General features: G+C 34.0%; 1 protein-coding gene across 16 annotated transcripts in view; it reads left to right on the top strand.

Moving 5' to 3' along the window:
- Window positions 1–22,755, top strand: part of SOX5 (SRY-box transcription factor 5) — a 1,003,105-nt gene that overhangs the window by 640,617 nt on the left and 339,733 nt on the right. For 13 of the 16 annotated variants that reach the window (XM_078075751.1, XM_078075750.1, XM_078075752.1 and 10 more), the window contains one exon: window positions 14,004–14,235. In XM_078075751.1, the coding sequence (XP_077931877.1) occupies window positions 14,004–14,235 (232 nt within the window). Of the gene's footprint in view, window positions 1–2,807; window positions 2,816–14,003; window positions 14,236–22,755 lie in introns of those variants that run through there. The other 3 variants (XM_078075760.1, XM_078075761.1, XM_036116365.2) reach the window with 2 other exon arrangements.

The raw sequence follows: 22,755 nt of genomic DNA, 5'->3' as shown, positions 1-22,755 counted from the left end.
ACTGATTGGAAAGAGAAAATGAATAGGGAAAGCTATTTATTTCAGAAAGTTTATCTATATGACAGACTTTAAATTTTTTAATGGAAATTTGATAGTGACATTACTGTTAGACCTGTGTGAAATCTAATGTAAACCTTGTAGTGAGATCTTTTTATGTCTTCATACTTATCCTACCTTTATAAGAGTTTGATGATTTTCTTCTGTACAGTATATGCCATATCCTTTCAATTTTTATTTCAGGGGCAAGAAACGGGTAGCCTTTAGGTTCCTACTGAATAGTTCATACCCATTTATAGAAAAGACCTAACATTCCTAATTCATCCACAGTGGCAGTATGAACCATGCTTTTAAAGTTTAGCAGGGAACGTGCTAAAACCAGAAAGATTAATGGGGGAAGAAGATAAACAGTTCAGACATAAAATGAGTTTAGAGGTCAAGCTAGAAAAATAAGAAAGCTTATGGATTTAATTCATATTCATCCAAGCAAAGAAGCTTTGGCATGAAAGGAACCAAGAAGAGGCTCAGCATTCTTATAACATCAACCATAGCTGCATCCTGCTGTTTTGGAGTTTGGGTTGATAGATGCTCATCGTCCTTGGCACTGAACCCTTACTTTTGGACTTTTCATGATTATAATGGCATATTCTTCATTTTGTCGGGAGGTTCAGAAAATTTGCCTGTGCCTAGTATGCCTGTCCCTCACATCAGAAGCTGTTGTCCTAGGAAAGATTTTTGCACTGTATATATCTTCTTTGCTGTCTATTTTGAATATAACATAAATATTTTCTACTTCGTTCATTTTTCAACAGCTGTTGTAGGAATAAGCTGTAACCAAATCTGTATGGGGCATGGAACTAAAGAGTCCCCTAAATTGGCCCCAATTTAGCAGTGTATAAACTTTTCCTTGTCAGGGTTATCTGGATTCCAAAGAGGGTAAGGGTCATAATATTTTTCCTCGTTGGACTACTTAGACAGTCATTCTCAACAAATCTGACACTGACGGTCAGTATTCCTTTTAGCAGTAAGCCTCCTTTCTCATTTCTGCTGGGGGAAAAACACACACACACACACACACACACACGCACTATTCTCCAGAGGTTTGCTTTTGAAGGCTTAACTTGCTTGATTTCACAATAACCTTTGAAAACAAAAGAAATTAAAACTAGATTGGTTACTTAATTATTTTTGTCATCATTATTAGATCCTAAATAAATTAAACATGCCACAGATTTTATTTCAAGACATACACCATGCTAAGAATAAGTCACTTTTGATTATGGAACAATTTGCTATTTATTTAGACTTAGCCATTAATGTGAGAGGGGAGAAAGAGAGTGGGAGTGGGGGGTGGGCACTTTAGGAGGAAGCTCAGATTAGGAGATAGGGAGGGAGAGAAGGAGGATCAAAATAAGTACTTAAGAATATTATTTTGGAAAATAAAATGTTATATCCTATTTGCAGTTCTGCCATAGGGAGAGTCTCCTGGGAGAGTCAAAATGACCAAGTCATTAAAATAAGTGATATGATATTTTACAGAGGCATTAATATCATTAAGCCTAAATAAATATTCTTTCCTACTTAAAACTGTTTTTTTGTTGTTGTTGTTTTTGCATATGCACCTCACCTGACTAGTGGTGTTCATAAGTGGAAATCTGTTTTCTTTCACTGTGATTATGGTGAACTATTTTTATAGGTTATTACAAACATGCCCACATATATGTGCACATGTGAACATACATAGACACTCATATCCTCATGAGAACAACATGAAAAAAATTGACTGGCTTTATTTTCGAAAGCAATAACTAAGAGATTAGTGCTACTCATTGTAGTAGTAATAGTAGGAATTACATTTCCCTTGTTTTTTTTTTTTCTTTTACTTTTTATGGGCTAACAGTTTGGGAGAAGTTTGCTTCTACTTTTTAATTTTTTTCTTCAAAATACATAAAACTTTCAACCAGTCATTTTGAATTAGACAGTAAATGAAAGTTGTTAGCATATGATTATGATTAAGATGATGCTGTCCAATCTTTAATAGAGAGGTTCTATAAGAAAAGAAAGACTATTAATTTCCATTAACATATTATTAGACAGTAAAGTCTTCTCCTCCCGCCCCCTCTTCTTCCTCTCTGTCTCCCTGCCTCTGCCTCTTTCTCTCTCTCTCTGTCTCTCTCTCTCTCTCTCCCATGCACGTGTGCAAACACACACACACACACGCACACACACACAGTTGCACATATACACAAGACACAAACACTTCTCAAACTTCCCTGAAAGGTTCATTCAATAGAAATAGAATTAATCCCTGTTTCATTACCAATTATTCTGATAGCAGAAAAGATGGTCCCTTTGCAGGGACTCTACAGACAATTTTCAAAGATACTTCTTTAGAGATCTGGAGAATAGATATGCACTTCATACAATATTCTTTCACTATTCTATCCAGCTGTCTATAACCTGAAATTTATACATGTGGCAACCATGTGTCTCAGAAAAATCTAAAAGGCTTCTGATTTTTTAGACTTTCTTTATTTCTTTAACTCAGAAGTACACAACACCTTGTTCAACAATTTGTCCCAACTTTTGGTTCAGGAAAGTGGTACTCATATTAAATGCAGTTTTTTTTTTTAAATTGTTACTTTTTATTAAACTCTTAATAAAAGAGTTTTATAGCAGGTACTGGAAGAGATAGTTTTTGCTAATCCCTAGATTTTTTTCCTCCAAGTCTCTATCTGTCCCAGGAATGGAGTATGTGGCTACTCAGTGCTCAGCTTTCAGCCTCACAAGGAGCCGAGCATCTGGGGAGACTCAGGAGGTGAGCACTTTCACGCTGACTCAGAGACCAGCCGTATGACTCCAGTCTGGCGCTGTCACGCCTGGTTATGGAAAGGCAAGAACAATGCCTCCCTTGAGAAGGGGGAAAAAAAGTCTAGTGCAGTCACAATTTTGATGTAAAATTTAAATCATCCCTCCACATCCTGTGGACTTGGAGCTGTCAGAAAGGCAAAACCCATACTCAAATGGAAAAAGCTTTTTATTTCCTCAAAAAGTATACCCTTTCTAGCTGTAATAACAAGTTTTAGAACCACAAATCCTAATGCTAGATTATTCAAAGTAATTTATAAATAATCAGAACAAAAGGACTTTGACACTTTTAACCTGTAGATGGCTGAAGGCTGAATGCTCTTTTTCTGTTTGTTTCTGATTAATGACAAATGTATTGCGATACGCGAATTCTATAATTCACAACAAATTGCCATTTATGGTTTTGTATTGTTTTCTTCCAAACTTCTGTAATTGGTCATTTTACCTACAACTTAAAAGAAATTTCTCTTCAACATTTAAAAATCTTAATCATTTTTTTATGTTTTCTTCAGGTAGCTTTGGTTGAAATTTAGTGTATTTGACAATTAAAAATATTCTGTGATCAAGTGGTTAATAACTCAGACTAAAGTGTTTCTATTTTGGAGTCAAGGAAATAAAATTATAATAATTATTAAACAAGTTAAATAAAGTTAGGATTTTTTTTTTAAGTGGAAAGTGCTTAATGCTATATTCTTGTGTTGTAAATCATGAGAAAAGTTTCAGTAATTTTTTCAAAAAAATACAGAATTCTATAAAAACGTTTGCTAGCTCTTCTCTTTATTAGAGTGACTTTGTATTTAGGAATCATAAATGTTCTTGCAACCAGTTTTCCTTCAGGCTTGTCAGACTTAGAATGAACACTAACTTTTCTAACTATTAGGATATTATGGAATGACTACAGTACAGTTTAATTAAATTTAATACCCTTTCTACCTTTTTATTTATCAGGAATACTCTTGTTTTAGGCACTTAGTAAGTGTGGATTAATGTTAAAATAACACAATAAAACATAAAGATGAGAAGTTTTAGCTGGCAGAATCATTTGTTTGGATAAATTTCGGCTCTGGAGCCCAGCTATTAGGTTACTCATAATAAAGCAATCTTTTTATTTAGGAAATTTTCTGAGAGTCTTCATCCAGTGACACATAGTCTAATTTTAGAGTGAATTTTCAGTGATTTGCAATTATTATTGAAATAGTAAGAGAAGAAAGGAGAAAAAGAATCGAATTTTGAGTTCTGAATCAATGTAGGATGGAATTTTGTTATCATAAACTGTTTCTAAATCCTTACCTTTGGTTATCTGTGTCTCTCGTTTAGAAAACAAAAACAAATGGACTTTTACTTTTATTGCTTACTTTAGGCACCTTAATTCAAGCACTTTTGAAATATCCTGTGTCCAACTCATTAAGAGACAGTGATTCCTTTCAGGTACTAAAAAGAATTAAATTCTATTTCTAAGTCTTCTCTCTCTTTAACTTCTGATTTTTTAAAAATTTTTATTTTCCACCCCTTTAGCAAAGAACCCTGTACCTCCTCATTTTTTGCTTGTTCTTATTCTTCCCTCCATCTCTGACTCTTTGGTGGGCTGGACAAGGCTGGAGAAAGCTATTTAGTAAAGTCAGAGATGCCAGGAAAAAGAAGGGCAAAAAGGTGTTAAAGAAGTTAAAAGTGGTGCTATTCTTATCAGAAAGAAGGGATGGTATAATGAACTACTTGATCTCAATGCAGAGAACATCTCAGAAACTAAACATAGGACAAGGTAAATACAGGGAATGGCCTTGGTAAAGGTCATTTTGAACCTTCTTGGTGACTGTAACATTTTAAATTAACAGTTTTAAATACATTTCAACTTTTATATCTTATATTAAAAATTTTTCTGTAAAATCAAATTATATTTCAGAACAGTAATGAATTTATTGTTAAGTAGCTATAGCTCAAAAATTACTTTTGTTTTTAGATTTCAATGTTATGGTAAGTTTTGTTTATAAATACTAGTAGAAATAAATTTCTACTCCGGTGAAATGTATACTAAGGATTACAAGGGGTGTCTAGTCTTATTTATTACTGTGTTGTCCATTTTTATATTTCTATGAAATTTGTGTTTCTACTTCCATTTATAGTTTATGCCAGGACCTGATGAACTTGTTCATGCTTCTAAATAACAATATAATGAATGAGGTCTTTGTATGTGGGAAGCAAAGGGTAGAGAAGTATAGAGATTGGCATGTTCTGTATCAGAAACTGATGGCAAAGAGGATTTATAGATAAGAGAAAAAAAAATTATACAAGTTTGAAATACTGCATGTTTACCACACATAAAATTTCAACTTAAAAGGCTTCTGAGTATTATGTAGGACAGACTTGGTTATAAAATTTACATGGAATGTTCACAAAGTAAACACAAAGCTGACTCTTAGAAGGAAAATGAAGATGTTCAAAACATGTAAGAGGGAAGAAGAACAAATAAACCATAAAATATGAATAATAATAATTGAAATTCATAGATAAGAGTAACAAAACTATTTTTTCTTTAATAAAACGGTATGCTAATTTTGTGTAATTCTATGTTTATAAATCACACAGAAGTGTTGGTTGTTCCACTCATTTGGATCAAAACCTGTCTATTCATGCTAAATATCTATGTTGATTTCCCTTATTAGATAAGTAACATTCTACTGTGAAAATATCTTTGATAAACAGTAGAGTTTAATTCCTAATCTTAATTAGCTTTCTCATAACAACCTTAATTACAAAAGAGACCAGACAAGTAAATGTAAATGTCTTGTACAAATAGTCTTTTTACTAGAAAACCTTGAGGCTCATAAATTCTAGAAAAGTAGTATGATCTGTGGATATGAAGGACTGACAATTTTTATTTTACTTTTTAATACCCCATATTTATTGTTCCCTTAAGATGCATCCCTTCAAATATTTTGTATCGTTTTAAAAATGCATTCTGCTATGCTTAAAATTTAACATGAGGAGTAAATATTAAAAACAAGTATTTAGGAGAGCAATTAGTGGAAGTTATAAGTTAAATGTCATGGTCCAGAATTTTAAAAAGTTCATATCCAGAGTGTTTATTTTTGTAGAATTGTTTCAAGAATAATTACGCTGCTTCGCTTATTACTTTGACTTCTCTTTTTTGCTAATCCTTTTTATACACTGCTCCCCCAAAGTAAGATGGACTGCAAGATTTCCTCCCCCTTGCTCTATTTTTTTCCAGTTTTTCCCTTGGAGAGACAATTCTGGGCTTGAGCTGCTGCCTATTATAGTGCAAAGACCAAATAGTGTAACAAAAGATATTTAACCATGACTCAGTTTCCTATTTTATAAAACAAGAAGAATAAATATATGGACTCAGAGTATTGTGGAAGAAGTCAATGAGAAATAATTACAATTATTGGTTAACTCTATACCTGTGTTTCAAAGAACATACTGCCTTAGTTACTTCCGCAAGAGTTCTGTATATTCTGATAACTTATTTCTTTTTTAAAATCTCACAATCAACAAAGATTTATTTCTAAAACTGAATTTCATATTTTCCTCCAAATTGGCCTTTCTTTCTAATTTTTATATTTTTCTTATTAGCAGTATTGTTCTCTTAATTATACAGTCCAGTAATCTCTTTATCTTTGAATTACTGCCCTCACTCATTCTCCTCTTCTGGTCCCCACCCTCAACCTTCTATCAGTTACTAATTTCTGAGGGTTTTTCTTTCTAAAATACAGTTTTTTTGATGGTGTTACTCCGTGGCTCACAAACTATCACCAGCTCCCTTCTGCCTTCGGTTTCACTTTCAGATTTTGCTTTAGCCATTAAATAATACATTATATGTTAATAACAAAATTAAAAAAAAATAAAAGTGATAGGATTTAACCAGAATCACCGTCTGGCCCGTCTTTCATCCTTATCTGCATTTACTTCTCCTAGAGTCTCCTACTTTAACTAAACCATTCTACTCACCATCCCATATCATTCTATAAATTTCTTGAATTTGTTAATGTCATTTTTCCTGTCTGGAATCTTCTCTTCTTCTCTGTGTCTGTTGACATCTGACCCATCCTTCATTACCCTGTTGAATTCTTGTAATTTGTAGGAAGCATTCTCTGATTATTTTAGTGAGACATCATCTCTCTATTGTCTGTCTCTCATAGTACTCACATTTATAAAAAGTCATTTACCTTAAAATATTATTTATCGATTTCTTAATTACATTGTTATCTGCAAGCACATGGTAGTCTTCCAATAAATGTTTTTCCATTAACAAATGAATGGATGAGTGGGTATATGACTTCTATTTCCATCTAAACTGTATTTCCTTAGCGGTGAAGCAGAAGGGTCTTCGTATCTAAGTCGCCTGTTTCCTCCATAACGTAAAGATAAATTGCCTGGCACAAAATAGACACTCATGCAATTCATGTATTTATTCATAGAAAAATACACTGTGTGCCATGTGCTAGGAATTGTGCTGCCATATAATTAATGGTATCTCATTCAGCATAGAGGATTAGACTATTTGGGGAAAAAAAAAACACAGCACAAGTTGGAAAGAACTTTATCATGCAATCATATCTTTAGCATTAATCTTGGAAAAATCAGGTAAAATGGTCACAAATAGACCTGTACTTACTGAAATCTTATTAAGTGCAAGACATGCTGCATGCCATGAGAAATTCAAGAAATTTAAAAAATTATATTCCTGCTTTTCAAGTGTTCGTGTTCTAGCTTTAGACACTATGTACTAAGAAGAAAAGAAAGGAAAACTATTGAATGAGTGTCACAGGTTATACTGATGTTCAGTTTTCATGTGGACTAATAATAAAAGTTGATGATGTAGTTTGAGGTGGGGTGAAGTCACTTTAGCTGTGATGGCAAGGGAAAGCTTTGTAGAGAAGTTGGAATTTGAGTTTGTTCTTTATAGATCTTTTTTTTGAAATTTTTATACATAACTGGAGACCTTAAAAGAAATAATACCATCATTCCAAAAGAATAACCAGTAGAAGGCACTGCTTCCTAGGACTTTATCTCTGAATTAATCAAAGGTTAAGATATCTAGAGAAGGAAAGAAACTATTACATAAGGAAAGCAATTCCCATTCTAAGTCTTCCATTTTATGTTTGTTCCATATATGAATTCCTTTCACTTTGTATATGCTTTCATTTTTTAGAATTGCATCAAAGAACATATTCTAAAGCAGCAAATAGGTGATTCCTCAGTAATAGGTCTGGTAATAATTAACAATGTAGCAGTCTTCCATAAAGCTACTTAATGTTTATAGTTCTTTACATACACATTTTAAAAATAACTATAAGATTTTTTCACTAATATTTTAAAAACTTAATTTAACCAGGTTTACCAATTCTTTTACATAGAAATTATTTAAAAGGATACTGTTAGCACTGAGCTGAATTTCCTTTTTTTCTGACAATATTAAGATATTTTCTAAATATGCTTGCCCTGTAAAATAGATCTTACAACTACTCATAGTTAGAATAGTAAGAGAGTTGGTTTTAGATGGTAGCTTTTACAAAACAAGTATTTGTTGAAAAACAACCATCTTCAGAAAGGATTCTAAGTCCTGGGGACGTAGCTGTAAACAAAATCTGCCCTCTGGGGTCTTATACTAGGAGAGACAATAAGTAAGTCGGTGGGATAAGGTGCTAAGAAGAGCAAGGAGGTGCTGGTTTAGGAGGAGCAACCAAGGAAGGCTTCACTGGGAAATGATGTTGGCACTAAATGAGGGTAGGGAACAGGCAAGGGTGTATCTGGGTTAGGAAGGTTTCAGACTGAGAAAATACCAACTGTGAAAGAAATATGTGTACACTGTGGATTAGTTTCCCGTTGCTTTTGTAACAATTAGCACAAGTTGAGTGGTTTAAACAATACAAATTTATTCGTTGACAGTTCTGGACGTCAGAAGTCTTGCAATCAAGGTGTTGGCAGGGCTCATTCCTTCTAGAGGTTCTAAGGGAGAATCTATTTCATCACCTTTTCTAGCTTCTAGAGGCCACCTTTATTCCTTGGCTCATGGCCCCAATTCATCCATTTTCAAAGCCAGCTACCTAGTATGGTTCAGTCTCTCCCTCTGACTCTGATCCTCCTGCCTCCCCTCTTTATAGGGACCTTTATGATTACTTTAGGCCCACCCAGAATATCCAAAATAATCTCCTCATATCAAGATCCTTAACTTAATCACATCTGCAAAGTCCCTTTTGCTTTGTAAAGTAAACATATTCACAGGCCTCAGGGATCACAATTGGGACATCTTGAGTGAGGAGCATTATTCTGACTAGTGCAAATGTCTTGCAACCTTGACTGTGCATTAGAATCATCTGGGAGCTTTAAAAAATTCTGATGCTCCATCTCCACTCCAGAACCAATAACATTAGAATGTCTGGCAGTGGGTCTCAGGCAGCAGTACTTTTTAAACCTTTCCATATAATTTTAGTTTGCAACCAAGTTTGAGAATCCATGGTTTAGTTTACGTTGCAGTTTCGTACCCTTTACCTTACCCCTAAGTTGGCTGTACATGTCTGAGTACAACTGGGGACATTCTACTTACAGAGTGATGACAGTGCACACAGAGAGCCCTTAGCCAATCGTCAAGGACTCCAGGAGTTTTTAAATTACTTTCACATGTGGACTAGAGTGGCCTGATTGTGCAGATTGCTATAAGGACAAGTAAAGGAAAAGTGACTCCATGTAAAAACAAGATGCCCCTTATAAGGGAGGCTGTTTCTTATCTATTCCATGCATGTAACTTAGCAAGTCCAGGAATGCTATAGACTCAAGCTAGGGTTTAGTCCATATTCCTCGATGTCCTTTTTTCCTAAGTCAGCTTGAAACTTAAATTTACATTGTACTTTCTAAGACTATTTCTGCATCTTTGCTTGTATCATCACTTCCTACATGAAATTCCCTCTCCATTTATCCCAGTTTCCATTTGACCTTCTTTTCCCCCCAAAATCCACTTGGTCAGCCATTCCCGGAAATACTCCAGGATCCCCCGCTCCTCATGAAGCCCTCAGGTGTTCAGCTGTAGGGCCAATCATTTGGCCCTCAACCTGAACTGTCTTTCATTATTATTTCTCCAAGTCTCCTCCACCAGTGCTTAAGCTTTTTAAAGAAGAGAACTTGAATTACACGTTTTTATTCCCATTAGAGAAGGGTCTTGCACATAGTAAGTGATCAGTAAATGGTTGTTGATGATTTGAAGGTTCAAATTAGACATGTGTTTTTGCCCTGAAATTAGACATCAGTTCTTTCAAGAAGATTTTCTTGTCCACACACAAAACCAAGTTTAAGATTCTATTATATCATCATAGCTCCACAGGTTAGTTTCACACTGGATTATATTTGTCTGTCTCATGTCATATTCTATGAAGTCTGAGTTTTATTCATGGGCAAGTCTAGCACCTACCACAGGAATGACAAAAATCATCTCTGGATGAATACATAAGAGCATGCTCCAGCCTAGATCCTCAGATTATTTCAAGACAACACAGCATGGCATGTAAGCAAGTTCAGGAATTGGAACCCTACGTATCCCAGATAAACAATATATGGAAAGTTGCAGTGACTTCTTTTTTTTTAATTATCATACATCTTCCTATATTATTTGTTTTTTTAAGAAGATACAACAATTGTTAATATCCATGGGTAAAACAGAATTTCAACATACGTAAAGCAAACTTCGACAGAAAATAGAAATGTACAATTCCAATGGTAGAACATTTTTCAATAGTAAGAAATTGTTTAATGCAAATCAAAATATGTCTCAAAACAAATGAAAAGGAAAACAAAATATTCCAAAACCTATGGGATGTAGCAAAAGCTGATGTTAGAATGAAATTTATGCTATAAATGCTTGTCTTAAGAAAACATTTCAAATAATGTTTGAACTTAACATTATACCACAAGGAACTAGCAAACTTAACATTATACCACAAGGAACTAGAAAAAGAAGAAACTTAGCTGAAATATAGTAGAGGAAGAAAATAACAAAAAAAAATCAGAAACAGATAAAATAGAGACCAGAATAAATAATAACTTAGCATTGAAAGTACTTTGTTTTTGTTTTTTAATGAATGGGACTTTCTTCTGTCCAAAATGAAACGGTTTGGTAGATGAACAAAAACTCAAGAATTAACATTATTGGTGATTTGTTATCAACATTTTTAGAAATACTATGAATCAGACTAAATATCAAGCAGATTGATAGCTCTCTATATAATTTAAGTATTTGCCCTTTTTTCTTGATTTAGTAGCCTATTTTTTGAACTATGAGCATTTTTATTGCAAAATGGTTTTAAATCTTTAAGACTTCTTTTACCTGAGTTGTATAAAAATATTCTCAACTCCGGCACATTAAGAACATTCTGTAAGTGTCTGAAAATGGAATTGAAATAATCATGAAATATGTAACTGTTTAGGATCAGGTGCCTTCTGGCATCACGACTCCTTCATGTTTAATGTTTTAGACCTTACGCTTTTGCTCCATAGAAAATATATATATAGAAAGAGACTGTTTATCCAGTGGTATAGAAAGATAATTTAGATATTGAAATGACTAGATGTTTTGAGAAGAGTAGCAGTGTCTTAACTATTTATCATCTCTACCTTATATCTACTTTTGGACTTTCAGTTTTCATAATCATTATTAATAATGCTATTAATAAAGTAGAAATCAGCAAAAAAGTCATGCTTTCTATGAAGGTCAGAGAACTGCATTAACTTGGGAAAGGCCAGCTGATCTAGCTTTCTGCTTTAATAACCCAGAGACTAGCTTTTGCCAATTGCCTGGAGTTTTTGGATAGTAAGAGACTTATTGTACATAAGACTGAGGTAGACACTGAATACCAATTTATTAATTTCACCAACAGTGATAATGCCTATACAGACCATAAATACTATGGCTATGTATAAATGCATAATCTCCTTATAGTCAAACTACATGTAAAACAAATAATTAAAAGTCCTTTTATTGATTTACTCTGATAAATCACAAAGACCTTAAATATTTTAAATCTGTTCTGTCAGCCCATTCTCTACATGACAATCAGAAGTTTGTTTGGAGAGCCTGGAAGCAGAGCAGTAGAAGTTAATATCGCTAGTGTGTAGAGTTATTACATATAGTTTAATTTTTCCATTTGGTGATAGATGTGGTATTGCCAATGAGACTAGGACTATTCTAGCTCCAGCCCCTTCCTTCCTTTCTCCATACTTAAGAGTATACTTGGAGTAAACCTTAGTAATGAGATCAGAAAAACTGAAGATACCTGAAATGTGATGGCCCAGTCTACTTCTCTTTTAGATGAGCCACCAACATTTTCTCCTCTTTCTCCCTTCTTCAGCTGCTCAAGACTTCTTGCTATTCATATTTCTTCTTTGCACTCGCTAATACATCCGATCAGTTTATTGTTAAGTATGACTGACCAAGGAGCATTTCTCTTATCAGGACATTTTTTATTTCATGTTGATTTTACAGGTTAACTCTTAGAATGTAATCTGCTTTCCTCATCTTGGAGTTTTTTGGGTTTTTTTGTTTTTGTTTTTTGGGTTTTTTTGGGGGGGTTAGGTAACACTGTACTTTTAAAGTAAACAACACCTATTGTTTACTGAGTGTCTACTCTGTGCTAAATGCTCTACAAGTCATTTTTCATATGGTACACAGTTTATTCTCAAAGAGCATTCCAAGTAGATATTACATCTCCCTTTAAAGATGAGTAAGTTGAGATAGATTAAAGCTAAGTCTCACAGCTAGTAAGTAGCAGAATCAGTATTTGAATCCATGTTTGTCTGATTCCAAAGCCCTAATTTTTTTTCTACTGTGCTATTATTTCTTAATAATGTATCTTCAGTACTTGAAAACACTGTTCTTTTGAAACTTTTCACAGTAAGAATAGTATTATTTGGCAATGATTAGAGGCATCTCTTTAGTAGTAAATTTCAAATTTAAAAATCAGTGATATATATGAAAGAAGTGGTGTGGCCGTTAATGCTTTCCTGCCTCCTCTCTCACTGGTCTAGAATAAGAATGGATGATTCTGTAAACACTCTTTGTTTGTTGAGCAAAAATAACAACTTTCCCAAGGTCAGATCAAGTTGCAAATACAAGAGGGTTTTTTTTTTTAATTAAAAATTTTAACTCTATACTGCTTCTATGAGAAACTTGTAGTGAAAGGAAAGGGAACTCTCTATTTAACGAAGAATATTTGCCAATTATTTTTAACCTCTGATAGTATTCTTAGTCAGACTCAAATACCAAAAAAAGTGTTTAATTTTTAAGTGTCTAAGTGCATTTTCTTATAGGCATTAGCTCATCAAAACAAAACATCTTCCTTTGATTTTTCCCTCTTACTTAGGTCTTCTAAGGGGCAAATAAGTCTGAGAATCCACATCTAAGTCTTTCGTAGAATTGTGGAAATGAAAACTGAAATATTTTTATATTTTCACTTTTTTTTTACCACTTTGCATGTTTGATATTAAAAATGAATGGGGAGGTGAGGAAAGAAAAATTCCCAAATGTTTCAAGATTCACAGCAATTACAAAATTTATTCAATTCCTAATAAGCTTTAAGCAAATATCAAACTTTTGGTCATGGAGTCTGTGGTTTCCTTATAACCAATATTTCTACAATTCATAATAATCATACTTTTAATAAAATGCAAATTTGTTATAATGGCAGTCATTCATTTATTTTGTTTATCTTTTGATGAAAGACATTTTAGTTCTTTCCCTTCTTTTAACTGCCAACAGTATTTGCTATTCATAGATGTTCTGTCTTCAATAAGGTCTATCAAAGTGTAAAACTAGATGGGTATTTTTCTTCCCTTTAAAATGGAATGGTCTTTCATTATGCAGTGTTCTTAGGTGAATTCTCTTGTTTAAGAAGCCAGAATACAAGAGAGTGCTATATTAGTGTATTATTCTCACAACAAACAAGCACTGTTCTGTTGCTACCTGCTTGGCCATTGTTTCTGATTGTGTGCGCTTTGCAGTGGTATTTGGATGGTTTCCTGCTCTCTGCCAGCACAAAAAGGCATTTCTGTTACAATGGCCCCTAACCACACAATGACGGCATTAAGGATTTATGTGGAGGTTTCATTATTTTCTCCTCTTTTGTTCCTTCCAGGATGTCTTCCAAGCGACCAGCCTCTCCGTATGGGGAAGCAGATGGAGAGGTAGCCATGGTGACAAGCAGACAGAAAGTGGAAGAAGAGGAGAGTGACGGGCTCCCAGCCTTTCACCTTCCCTTGCATGTGAGTTTTCCCAACAAGCCTCACTCTGAGGAATTTCAGCCAGTTTCTCTGCTGACACAAGAGACTTGTGGCCATAGGACTCCCACTTCTCAGCACAATACAATGGTAGGTTTCTCATGGTCTCTTGTGCCTTCACTCACTCTTTGACCAGTCTACTCTTCTAATAGTTTGGCTTCAGTCCTTTGCTTTATAATTATCATCTACTTAACAGCCAGACACAAGATTCACTCCTAACATCTTAGAATTCCTTATAAGTAAATTGATTCCAGTAGGAAGTATATGACATGCTATTTTTTTCTTTTTTGTTTTTCATGAATTTTGCTTTTGAGACACAATTTAATTAGGAGAAAACACATGTACATATAAGAATAATGTTCAAGTAACACATTTAAAGTTAGTCAGCATGACAGTTAGATGTCACAGTATTTCTAATAAAAGGTTTTTCTAGATAGAGTTACAATGTACTTTGAACATCTCCACCATGATAAATCAATGTTTTTCAATTTTTTGCTTTGCCCAGATTGGATTCCAGTATTCCTTTACAGTACTGGGAATATTACAGGAGAATGTATTTCGTAGAAACTATATTTTTTTAATATGACTGAAATACTTTCTAACTCAGTCTCATTCATTCTGTTGTTTTGATAATTCAGTAATTATCTGGTGCATCCTATTCCAGAATTTGCAACTCAGGATAATTTATCTGCCCCTTCATCCTGGCGTCTGGATCATTGTCATTGCAGAAGATCAGGAAACTGGTTTCACGGATGAGAGGGAAGAAGGCAACATAGCATCTTTGGCTGAAGCTTAAAAGCACGTGTGCACACACACACACACACACACACAGAGTCGCCAGTAAGGCTTTTAGGTCCTTCTTAGGAACTTAAATACACAGAATCAGCATGTTGGCAAGGTAGCAGGGAACTTAGCTGCCAGGAAAGCCACACTCGCCTTTTCAACATGGCTGCTTGGGTACGTGTCATGGTTTTGTGACCTTCTCCTCTTCTACTTCAAGGATGGTAGGGCCATTAATTTGAACCAGATTACACCAACAGAACTGTTTCCTCATACCATCTCATTCTTTTGAAGACGACTCTGATTCTGTGAAATGCTTTTTTTTTTTTTTTTTTTTTGCTTTCTCTAGAAAATTATTACATATCATAAATGTGCTTGGTATTGAAATATGTTCACTTATTTATGTTATTGCATTACTGTACGTAGAACTAAATCAACAAGAAGAATCAGATATCTCCTGATAACTGTGAAATGGATGCTATGTTTCGTCACTCACATTAGATTTAAATACTCTTTCAACACTTTAAGCCTCATAGGTCAAAATTTCACTGGGTGGATTACTATATGCCAAGGTTTTCCCCTCAAGGATTGTATTTCTGCTAACACTATGTAACACTTATATAGATGTGGCATTTTAGTCACATTATGTATATTAACTCGTGTAACCTTCACAATAATACAGTGGCATGTTATTATTAGTCTCATTTTATAAGTAAGGAAACTGAGGCACACAGAGGTTAAATAATTTGCTTCAGATCACAGCTGATACAGAGGAGAACCAGGGTTGTTTACCCAGACATTCTGGAGTCCATGCTTATAAATATTATAAGCTCTTCACAAGAGCACGTGCATATTTTATTGTCTGATTATCTCTTTGTTGGCAAGCTAAATCATATTATCCATAATTCCTACTTTTTTTTTTCTCTACTGTGAGTTTATATTACCTATGTGCAATGATACAACTTTTTGGGCTCCTCTCATAAGGGTTAAACCTAGGATAAGAAAGGGGGAAAATGGTAGTACACAGTTCAACAGGGTAAGGAGATCACACTCTCCATTTGGCATTGCATCACTGCTAATGCCTTTTCTTTCTCAGTATCTTGACCATTGCCTTCTCTTAGGGAGTGCTTCTTGGTTTGGTTTTCCTGTGGTACTACTCTAAGCATAAACACAGATTTGAAGGAATGAATGTAAATAGTTATAACCCGAAGAATACCACAAAAATAAAGGAGAGATTATTTTAAGTATACTCAAAGATGAGTATAAGAAAATTATATTAAATTACATTCTGTAGCTGGAATGAGGGATCCTGTGATGCAGGATGTTAGTGAAAGTGAAACCAGTTTGTAAGGAAGAACTCAGTTCAACTAGATACAAACTATGAATTGCCTACTTTGTACCAAGTTTCTTGTTGTTATTGTGGGGCACTATGGAAACAGATTTGAATAAAACACAACTCCTTCCCTCAAGCAACTTCATGTAGAGCAATAGTTCTTAGGCAGGGCCTACGGGATCTTCTGAAAATGAATGGAGAATTCTGTATTATGCATACGAGTGAGTAAGATTATGGTTTTCATCAGATTCTCAGACCGATCTCAGGATACAAATGGTTTAAGTATGTTTTAGTGACATGCTGACACTTGCTCTTATATATATCAAATTGGTTTCTAAATATGTTCCTGCCTGAAATGTTTCTTGATTCCATCAGGTTTTCATCTCTTAAGTAGACAGTTGGAAAAGTCTCTCATATGATCTCAGATTTTTAGCCTCTCCTCTCTCCCGTCTTTCTTTCAATATCCACAAGAATTGTTTCCCTGACAATTGAGTTGGATTGTTTACTTTGGGAACTGTGTGTCCTTGTTTTTATAGGAATTAGTCTAAAACTCATTGTCTTAGCATAAAACTCTGTATAAAGTAGCACCAAACTATGGCCTTGGTCTTCTCTCCTGTCATTTCTCGCCATGGACCCACTATTCTTGTCATGCCAAGTTTTTCGTGCATGTTCAGAAATATACCAGGTGACCTTGCATGACACAGCTTTATTCTTTCTACCTGGAAAACGCTCTCTTTTCATATTTTACCTTCCTAGTGAATTGCATATAATTATGTCTAATTATATTATATGATATATCAATATAAAATGTTAATATACAATCACTATATATTAATATATAATTAATATAGAATACATAGAATATAATATATATTTGTATTTCTGATACTTAGCATATAATAGACAACATATGATTATTGATTAGATGGCAGAATTCATATGGATGATTAAACAGTAAATATGTTTTGGGCAAAGTCATTAAGACTATTCATGGTGAATATGCTGATTTTCTAGAAATTTAAGAACTAAAATAGAATGTATTAATGTAGTATACTCAGAAAGCAGAAAGTATGTGTAGTAGCCATGATATATTCACCGGTTAAGCTGATTGATATATTTTATTCATTTATCAAAATGATTGAATATATTTATAGAATTGTTATTCAACACAAATCATTTGTACTTTATCTGGGTAGTAGGCCATTGTAATGTTCACTTAACAGAAACTTTTATTTCAGTAGGAAAATACATTTTTTTTCTGTTCGGTATATTTGAAAACAGAGACAATATTTCATGGTCTCCATATCATAGAGTTCAATTTAAGGAAAAAAAACAGGTTTCCAGATTTCATTGCCTATTTATATGTGACATTCATACTCTATTCCTAAATTAAAAAAGGAATGAGAGGTCCACATTTTATATTGCCAATATAGTTTAGAGACAAAGTAAAACTGATGAGTAATCCCTGTAAGGCTGGCTTGAAGTTATGGAGAGAGGCTCTCAGTATAACATTCAGGTTGGAAAATATTTTCTGAGATATAAGTTCCGTACACTTCACAACTGTTGCCATATAAAGATTTTGAGGAATTAGGGTTGTTTGTTCACATGCAGGGTATGCAAGTGTTCGGAACTGGGTCAGGTGAAGATGTAATTCTCCCCTTCTGAAGTTGTGTTTATTGCCTGAATATTTTGGAGAAGTAAATTAAGTGCCTTACTAAGAGCAACTTCCATTAGCAGTACTGATATGAATACTATAAGTCTATCTATTCTTGGAATGGTTTACTTACTATTCAGGGTGCATTACAGATCAACTGTCTTAAGCTGTTTTTTTTTTTTTTTTTAATTGTCAGATTTCTAGCCAATATAAGATTGAGACATAGGTATGAAAAAGACTGATTCTGTGGTTTCCTTCTCTCAAGCTCTCATAATCTTGCCAAGCAATTAATGGCAAATTTTGATTCCCATGTGATCTTCAAAAAGTGAAAGGCAAGGTTGTAAAGTCTGATTCTGACATGAGTGGAAAGGCAGTTTGGGACTTTATTTTTACGGAAGATCAGATCTACCCATCCTGTCCCTTTCCCCCCTTTTTAAACATGGGTTTGGAGGCTGTCACTTTAGAGTTTCAGAGACAAGCAAGAATCACTATAATTTCTGGCTCATTTTTAATAATAGTTCTGATACAAATGAATTTATTTCATGATGCAAAGAACTATTGAGAACATATCTTCATGTCAATCAGTGTGATTATATATGAGCACCAGAAAGGAATAGAGTGAGTATGAAGAGAAATCAAGGGGCAGCTTGAGAGGCAGCCAACGGACTCTGTGGTCGCCATTTTGGTGCTCGTTTTCTGTCTGGTTGCATACTACTTCTGCTGGCTAGATTGTTGTTCTAGTGTCAAACGTGATGTGAAATGAAAGGCTTGACCACCTGTGGTTACTGAATAGTCAGTTGTCTCTTTTTTCTTTCTTTTTTTTCTTTTCCACAGAAGGTATACACTTATCTTAGCCAAATTCTCTTTTGACTTCTTAAAATCCTCTTGAGTTGAATGAATTGTTTTGTATAACTATAGAGTGGCCGCCTCCCAACACTGATTTTTAAAATATGTATTTATTTTAACAGTACAGTATTCTTATTAAAAAATAACTTGAGTTGCTCACTTTATAGATGGGTGAATTTCATATGAAATAAAGACTGTGTATAATTTTTTAACATTTATTTTTATTTTTTTATTTTTTTAAAAGATTATTTATTTATTTATTTGGCAGAGAGAGACAGCGAGAGCAGGAACACAAGCAGGGGGAGTGGGAGAGGGAGAAGCAGGCTTCCCGCGGAGCAGGGAGCCCGACGCGGGGCTCGATCCCAGGACCCTGGGATCATGACCTGAGCCAAAGGCAGATGCTTAACGACTGAGCCACCCAGGCACCCCCTAATTTTTTAACATTTAAAGATCCATTGGATTTGGAAATAAGTTTTAATATGTTTTAGTATCTCATTTAATGTTTATACTGATAATATTTTCCTGGAATTGTTTAAAAAAAAACCTCTGGATACATAGTGTTTGGGGCTTAATAATTTGATTTATTTTAATGTAAATGTGTTTAAACATTGCAGAGACACTAGTTATCATAAAGCAACATTCAGTGTGAGTCAGTTTCTTCCTGACGTCCATCAAAAGAAGACAAAAGTGTCTTTTTAAATCGGATCTTTTGTAGAAGTTGGCATATAGCTGGGAACCAAGTATGACATTACAGCAAGGCTCCAATGTGTAAAATCCAGCCTTAAACAGTGAAGGATTCATAGAATGCATGTCAGAGAGAGGCTTTTACTTACTCAGGTTCACTGTCAACTCCTGGGATTATTTATTTACCTCCAAATAATTTTAATTGCTATATTATAGTTGTGTCTTGAAATACTCTTTATATACTTTGCTTATAACCTAATATTATTAGTAATGTATTTTCAATGTTTGATGAGGATAATATTACATATAAGGTCCTGTTCAGATAATATACAAAAGAAAAAAGAAAAATGCATGTGTTATTTAAAAATAAGTCACAGAATAGGACCTTAATTATGGTATGGTGAAGATTCCTATTTCTATATAGGAGTTTTTATAGGCTTTTAAATTTCTGGTTACCTTTGTACATCAAACTTAGCGTAAGTTATTGTGATGGTATAATGCATACTGTTGTTAACACCAGTGTGGTTATTGTGCCAGTTCTAATAATGAGAATTTCATTGTTTAGGGAGAGCAGTCTCCTACACTCTAGACAAAAGTGTAATTACTTTTGAACGATGTGGAATGTGCTCAGTTTAATAGCATGGAGAATAGATTCAGAAAGATTCAGATAAAGTAAGCTTGGAAGCCATATGTGTAGTGTGGCAGTATAAAATTATGATAGTAGGCAGTGTAATTCTACATACACGTACCCGATTTCACACAGTTTATCTATAAACTGTTGTTTCTGTAAGAGATAGGCTTGCTTATCTGAACAAGGCCAATTCAATTGAAACAAGGTGAAAATGGTGACAAGTTTATATTTGTTTTTTATGGTAAATTGATGTTTATCATACAATGAAATTACATTGTTACAAACATTATTCTGTAAATGGTGTCAGAAAATACCACATGAAGCTGTTTATCTAGATATAATCCAAGGCTTGTGTTTGAATGTAAGTGGTTCAATCTTTATACTTGCATTGTTTCTGAAAATTACCCCCAGGGCTAGCAGGAATGAGGACATGTGAAAAACAATCAGTTGGGGTTCATCAAAGCCACTGGATAAGTTGTGCAATAGATCGTGTTGTCCCATTGCCTTACAATTCCATTCCTTCTGGTTGGGGGAGGGTTGAATATTAAGTGGAGAAAACCTTGATTCATATGATGTCCATAGTATTTGAAGTACTACTGTTGAATTTAAAGTTAACTGGGCCTTGAGAAATTAAGGAATGTACTTTCCCATGGTGAGGAAAAACGTGCTACGTGGGAGCTGCGAGCTAGTTCAGGATACTTGATGAGGGTCTACTGTTAGCGTCCCCACAAAGTGCTATGCAGTGACAGGTGAATAAACAAGACCTTTCTAAAGCTGTAGTAATGGGGGGAAATGTGTTTGCTTAAGAAGATTTGGCCTAATGAATTTAATGACTTTCATTTAATAGGTTGTGGAAAGATTCAACTCAAATATATACAATTCAGCAGTAATAGAGAAATGAGTAAGAATTCTTCCTTCTTATAACTTTTTGTATAGTATGGAGATAAGATGAGCACAAAATCGTCATAATTTTATATAAAATATTAGAATGCTGAAACAGGCTAACAAGTGCTACGGAGATTCACAGTTGAAAGATATCTCATTTGTGGGTATCAAAAACAGATTAATTTGAAATTGCTTCCACAAGAAAATTAGATTCCAAGATACTAAAAATATATAGACACATTGGATCAATTATCATTATACAAGGTCTTCAGTTTATACTTAAGCATAATTTTGCTTTTGCCACATTTTTTTCCCCAGAAGAAATAACTAAGAAAGAAGAAAAGAGAAAGTTAAAAAAAAAAACAAAACCCAAAACTAAAGACTAAGTGTACTGTAAAGATCTTAATATGAAATATGGGGAAGTTAATGAAATACATGTCTCATATTCATAATAATACCAACAAATACTTGAGTTATTGGGGTTTTAAATGTTTCTTTTCTTTATCTGGGTGACCACCTTGAATGAAGTGGAAAGAATGATGAAATACTTGGCTAGGATATTGGAAATAGCGAGGACACGAAGAAGCAGTGCTGGAAACTTACTCTAATGGTGTTCCTGACTTTATGGAATGGATAGGTGTCCATGTTTATCTCATTTGCTATTCTTGGACCTGCGTAATAGAATCATTTGGATTTGGAAGTTAAAAATAATGCAGAGTTTGGGGGCTAACCTTTATTTTGTATCTTAGATGTTTTGTTTTCAATTCTTCCACATTTTCTTCCTTTGATTCTTTTCCTTCTTTGCTCCTCTTTTTCCTCTTTCAATTTGCTTCTATCAGAAAACATTCTTCTTATTTATGTATTTATTTTTACTATGTTATGTTAATCACCATACATTACATCATTAGTTTTTTGATGTAGTGTTCCATGATTCATTGTTTGCGTATAACACCCAGTGCTCCATCAGAAAACATTCTTAATGGCTCTCTTGTGGATCTCAATGGAGTCATTATCAGGAAGGAAGACAGGGTTGGAGAATCAGCACCATTGTGCTCTGATATACACTTCCTTCTTATTTACATATATTACCTCTTGGTGGGGGCTTGCCAAACTTCCTGCAGTCAGCCTAGGTTTCTCTTACTGTATGTGGTTAATAAAGGTCAGTTGGTTCTATGACAAAACTTTCACCGATTTTTAGTTAGTTCTTCACAGAACTATGTGGCATATTTATTCAGTTTATTCAGAAATCACATTCTTTTACTTTTCTTTCATGATCCAGCATTGAGAGTAAATTATAATTTTATATTTAATGTACTTACTGGGGAAAAAAAAGGACTTAGAACTCTATATTGGTTCTGAAATTATTTTTTGAAATCAGGCTTATCATTGAATCCAAATGTCTGGGACCTGGTGCTTTAGCGGATACTTTATGGTCTTTGGGTGCCTGTTACTAGCTTTTATATTTTAAATTATTTGACAGCTTCTGTCACTGTTTTCAATCAGTTCTTGATTATTTCCTTAACTCAATTATTGTTTTTTTGTCTTCATATTACTTTCCTAAATTTGAGATTTTATAATGATTGGTGGAAAGTAAGAATTGAAGAAGGGAGAGTTTTTACATAACTAGAAAGTAATTTTGATGGTAGTGTCAGTGTATTAACTTAATATGAGGGATAATAGCAACAAGTTTGTCATTATTTCTTATTTTGTAATTGCAAAGGGCCATCACTTAAGGGATTCCAAAAGAAATAAGAATTTTGCAGTGTTGATGCCTGAATTCCAGGAATTAGAATGAAA

Source organism: Halichoerus grypus, chromosome 6 (genome assembly GCF_964656455.1).
Source record: "Halichoerus grypus chromosome 6, mHalGry1.hap1.1, whole genome shotgun sequence".
NCBI classification, from domain to species: Eukaryota; Metazoa; Chordata; class Mammalia; order Carnivora; family Phocidae; genus Halichoerus; species Halichoerus grypus.
Note: the sequence above shows the minus strand (reverse complement) of the source record. Positions and strands in the feature narration are given on the sequence as shown.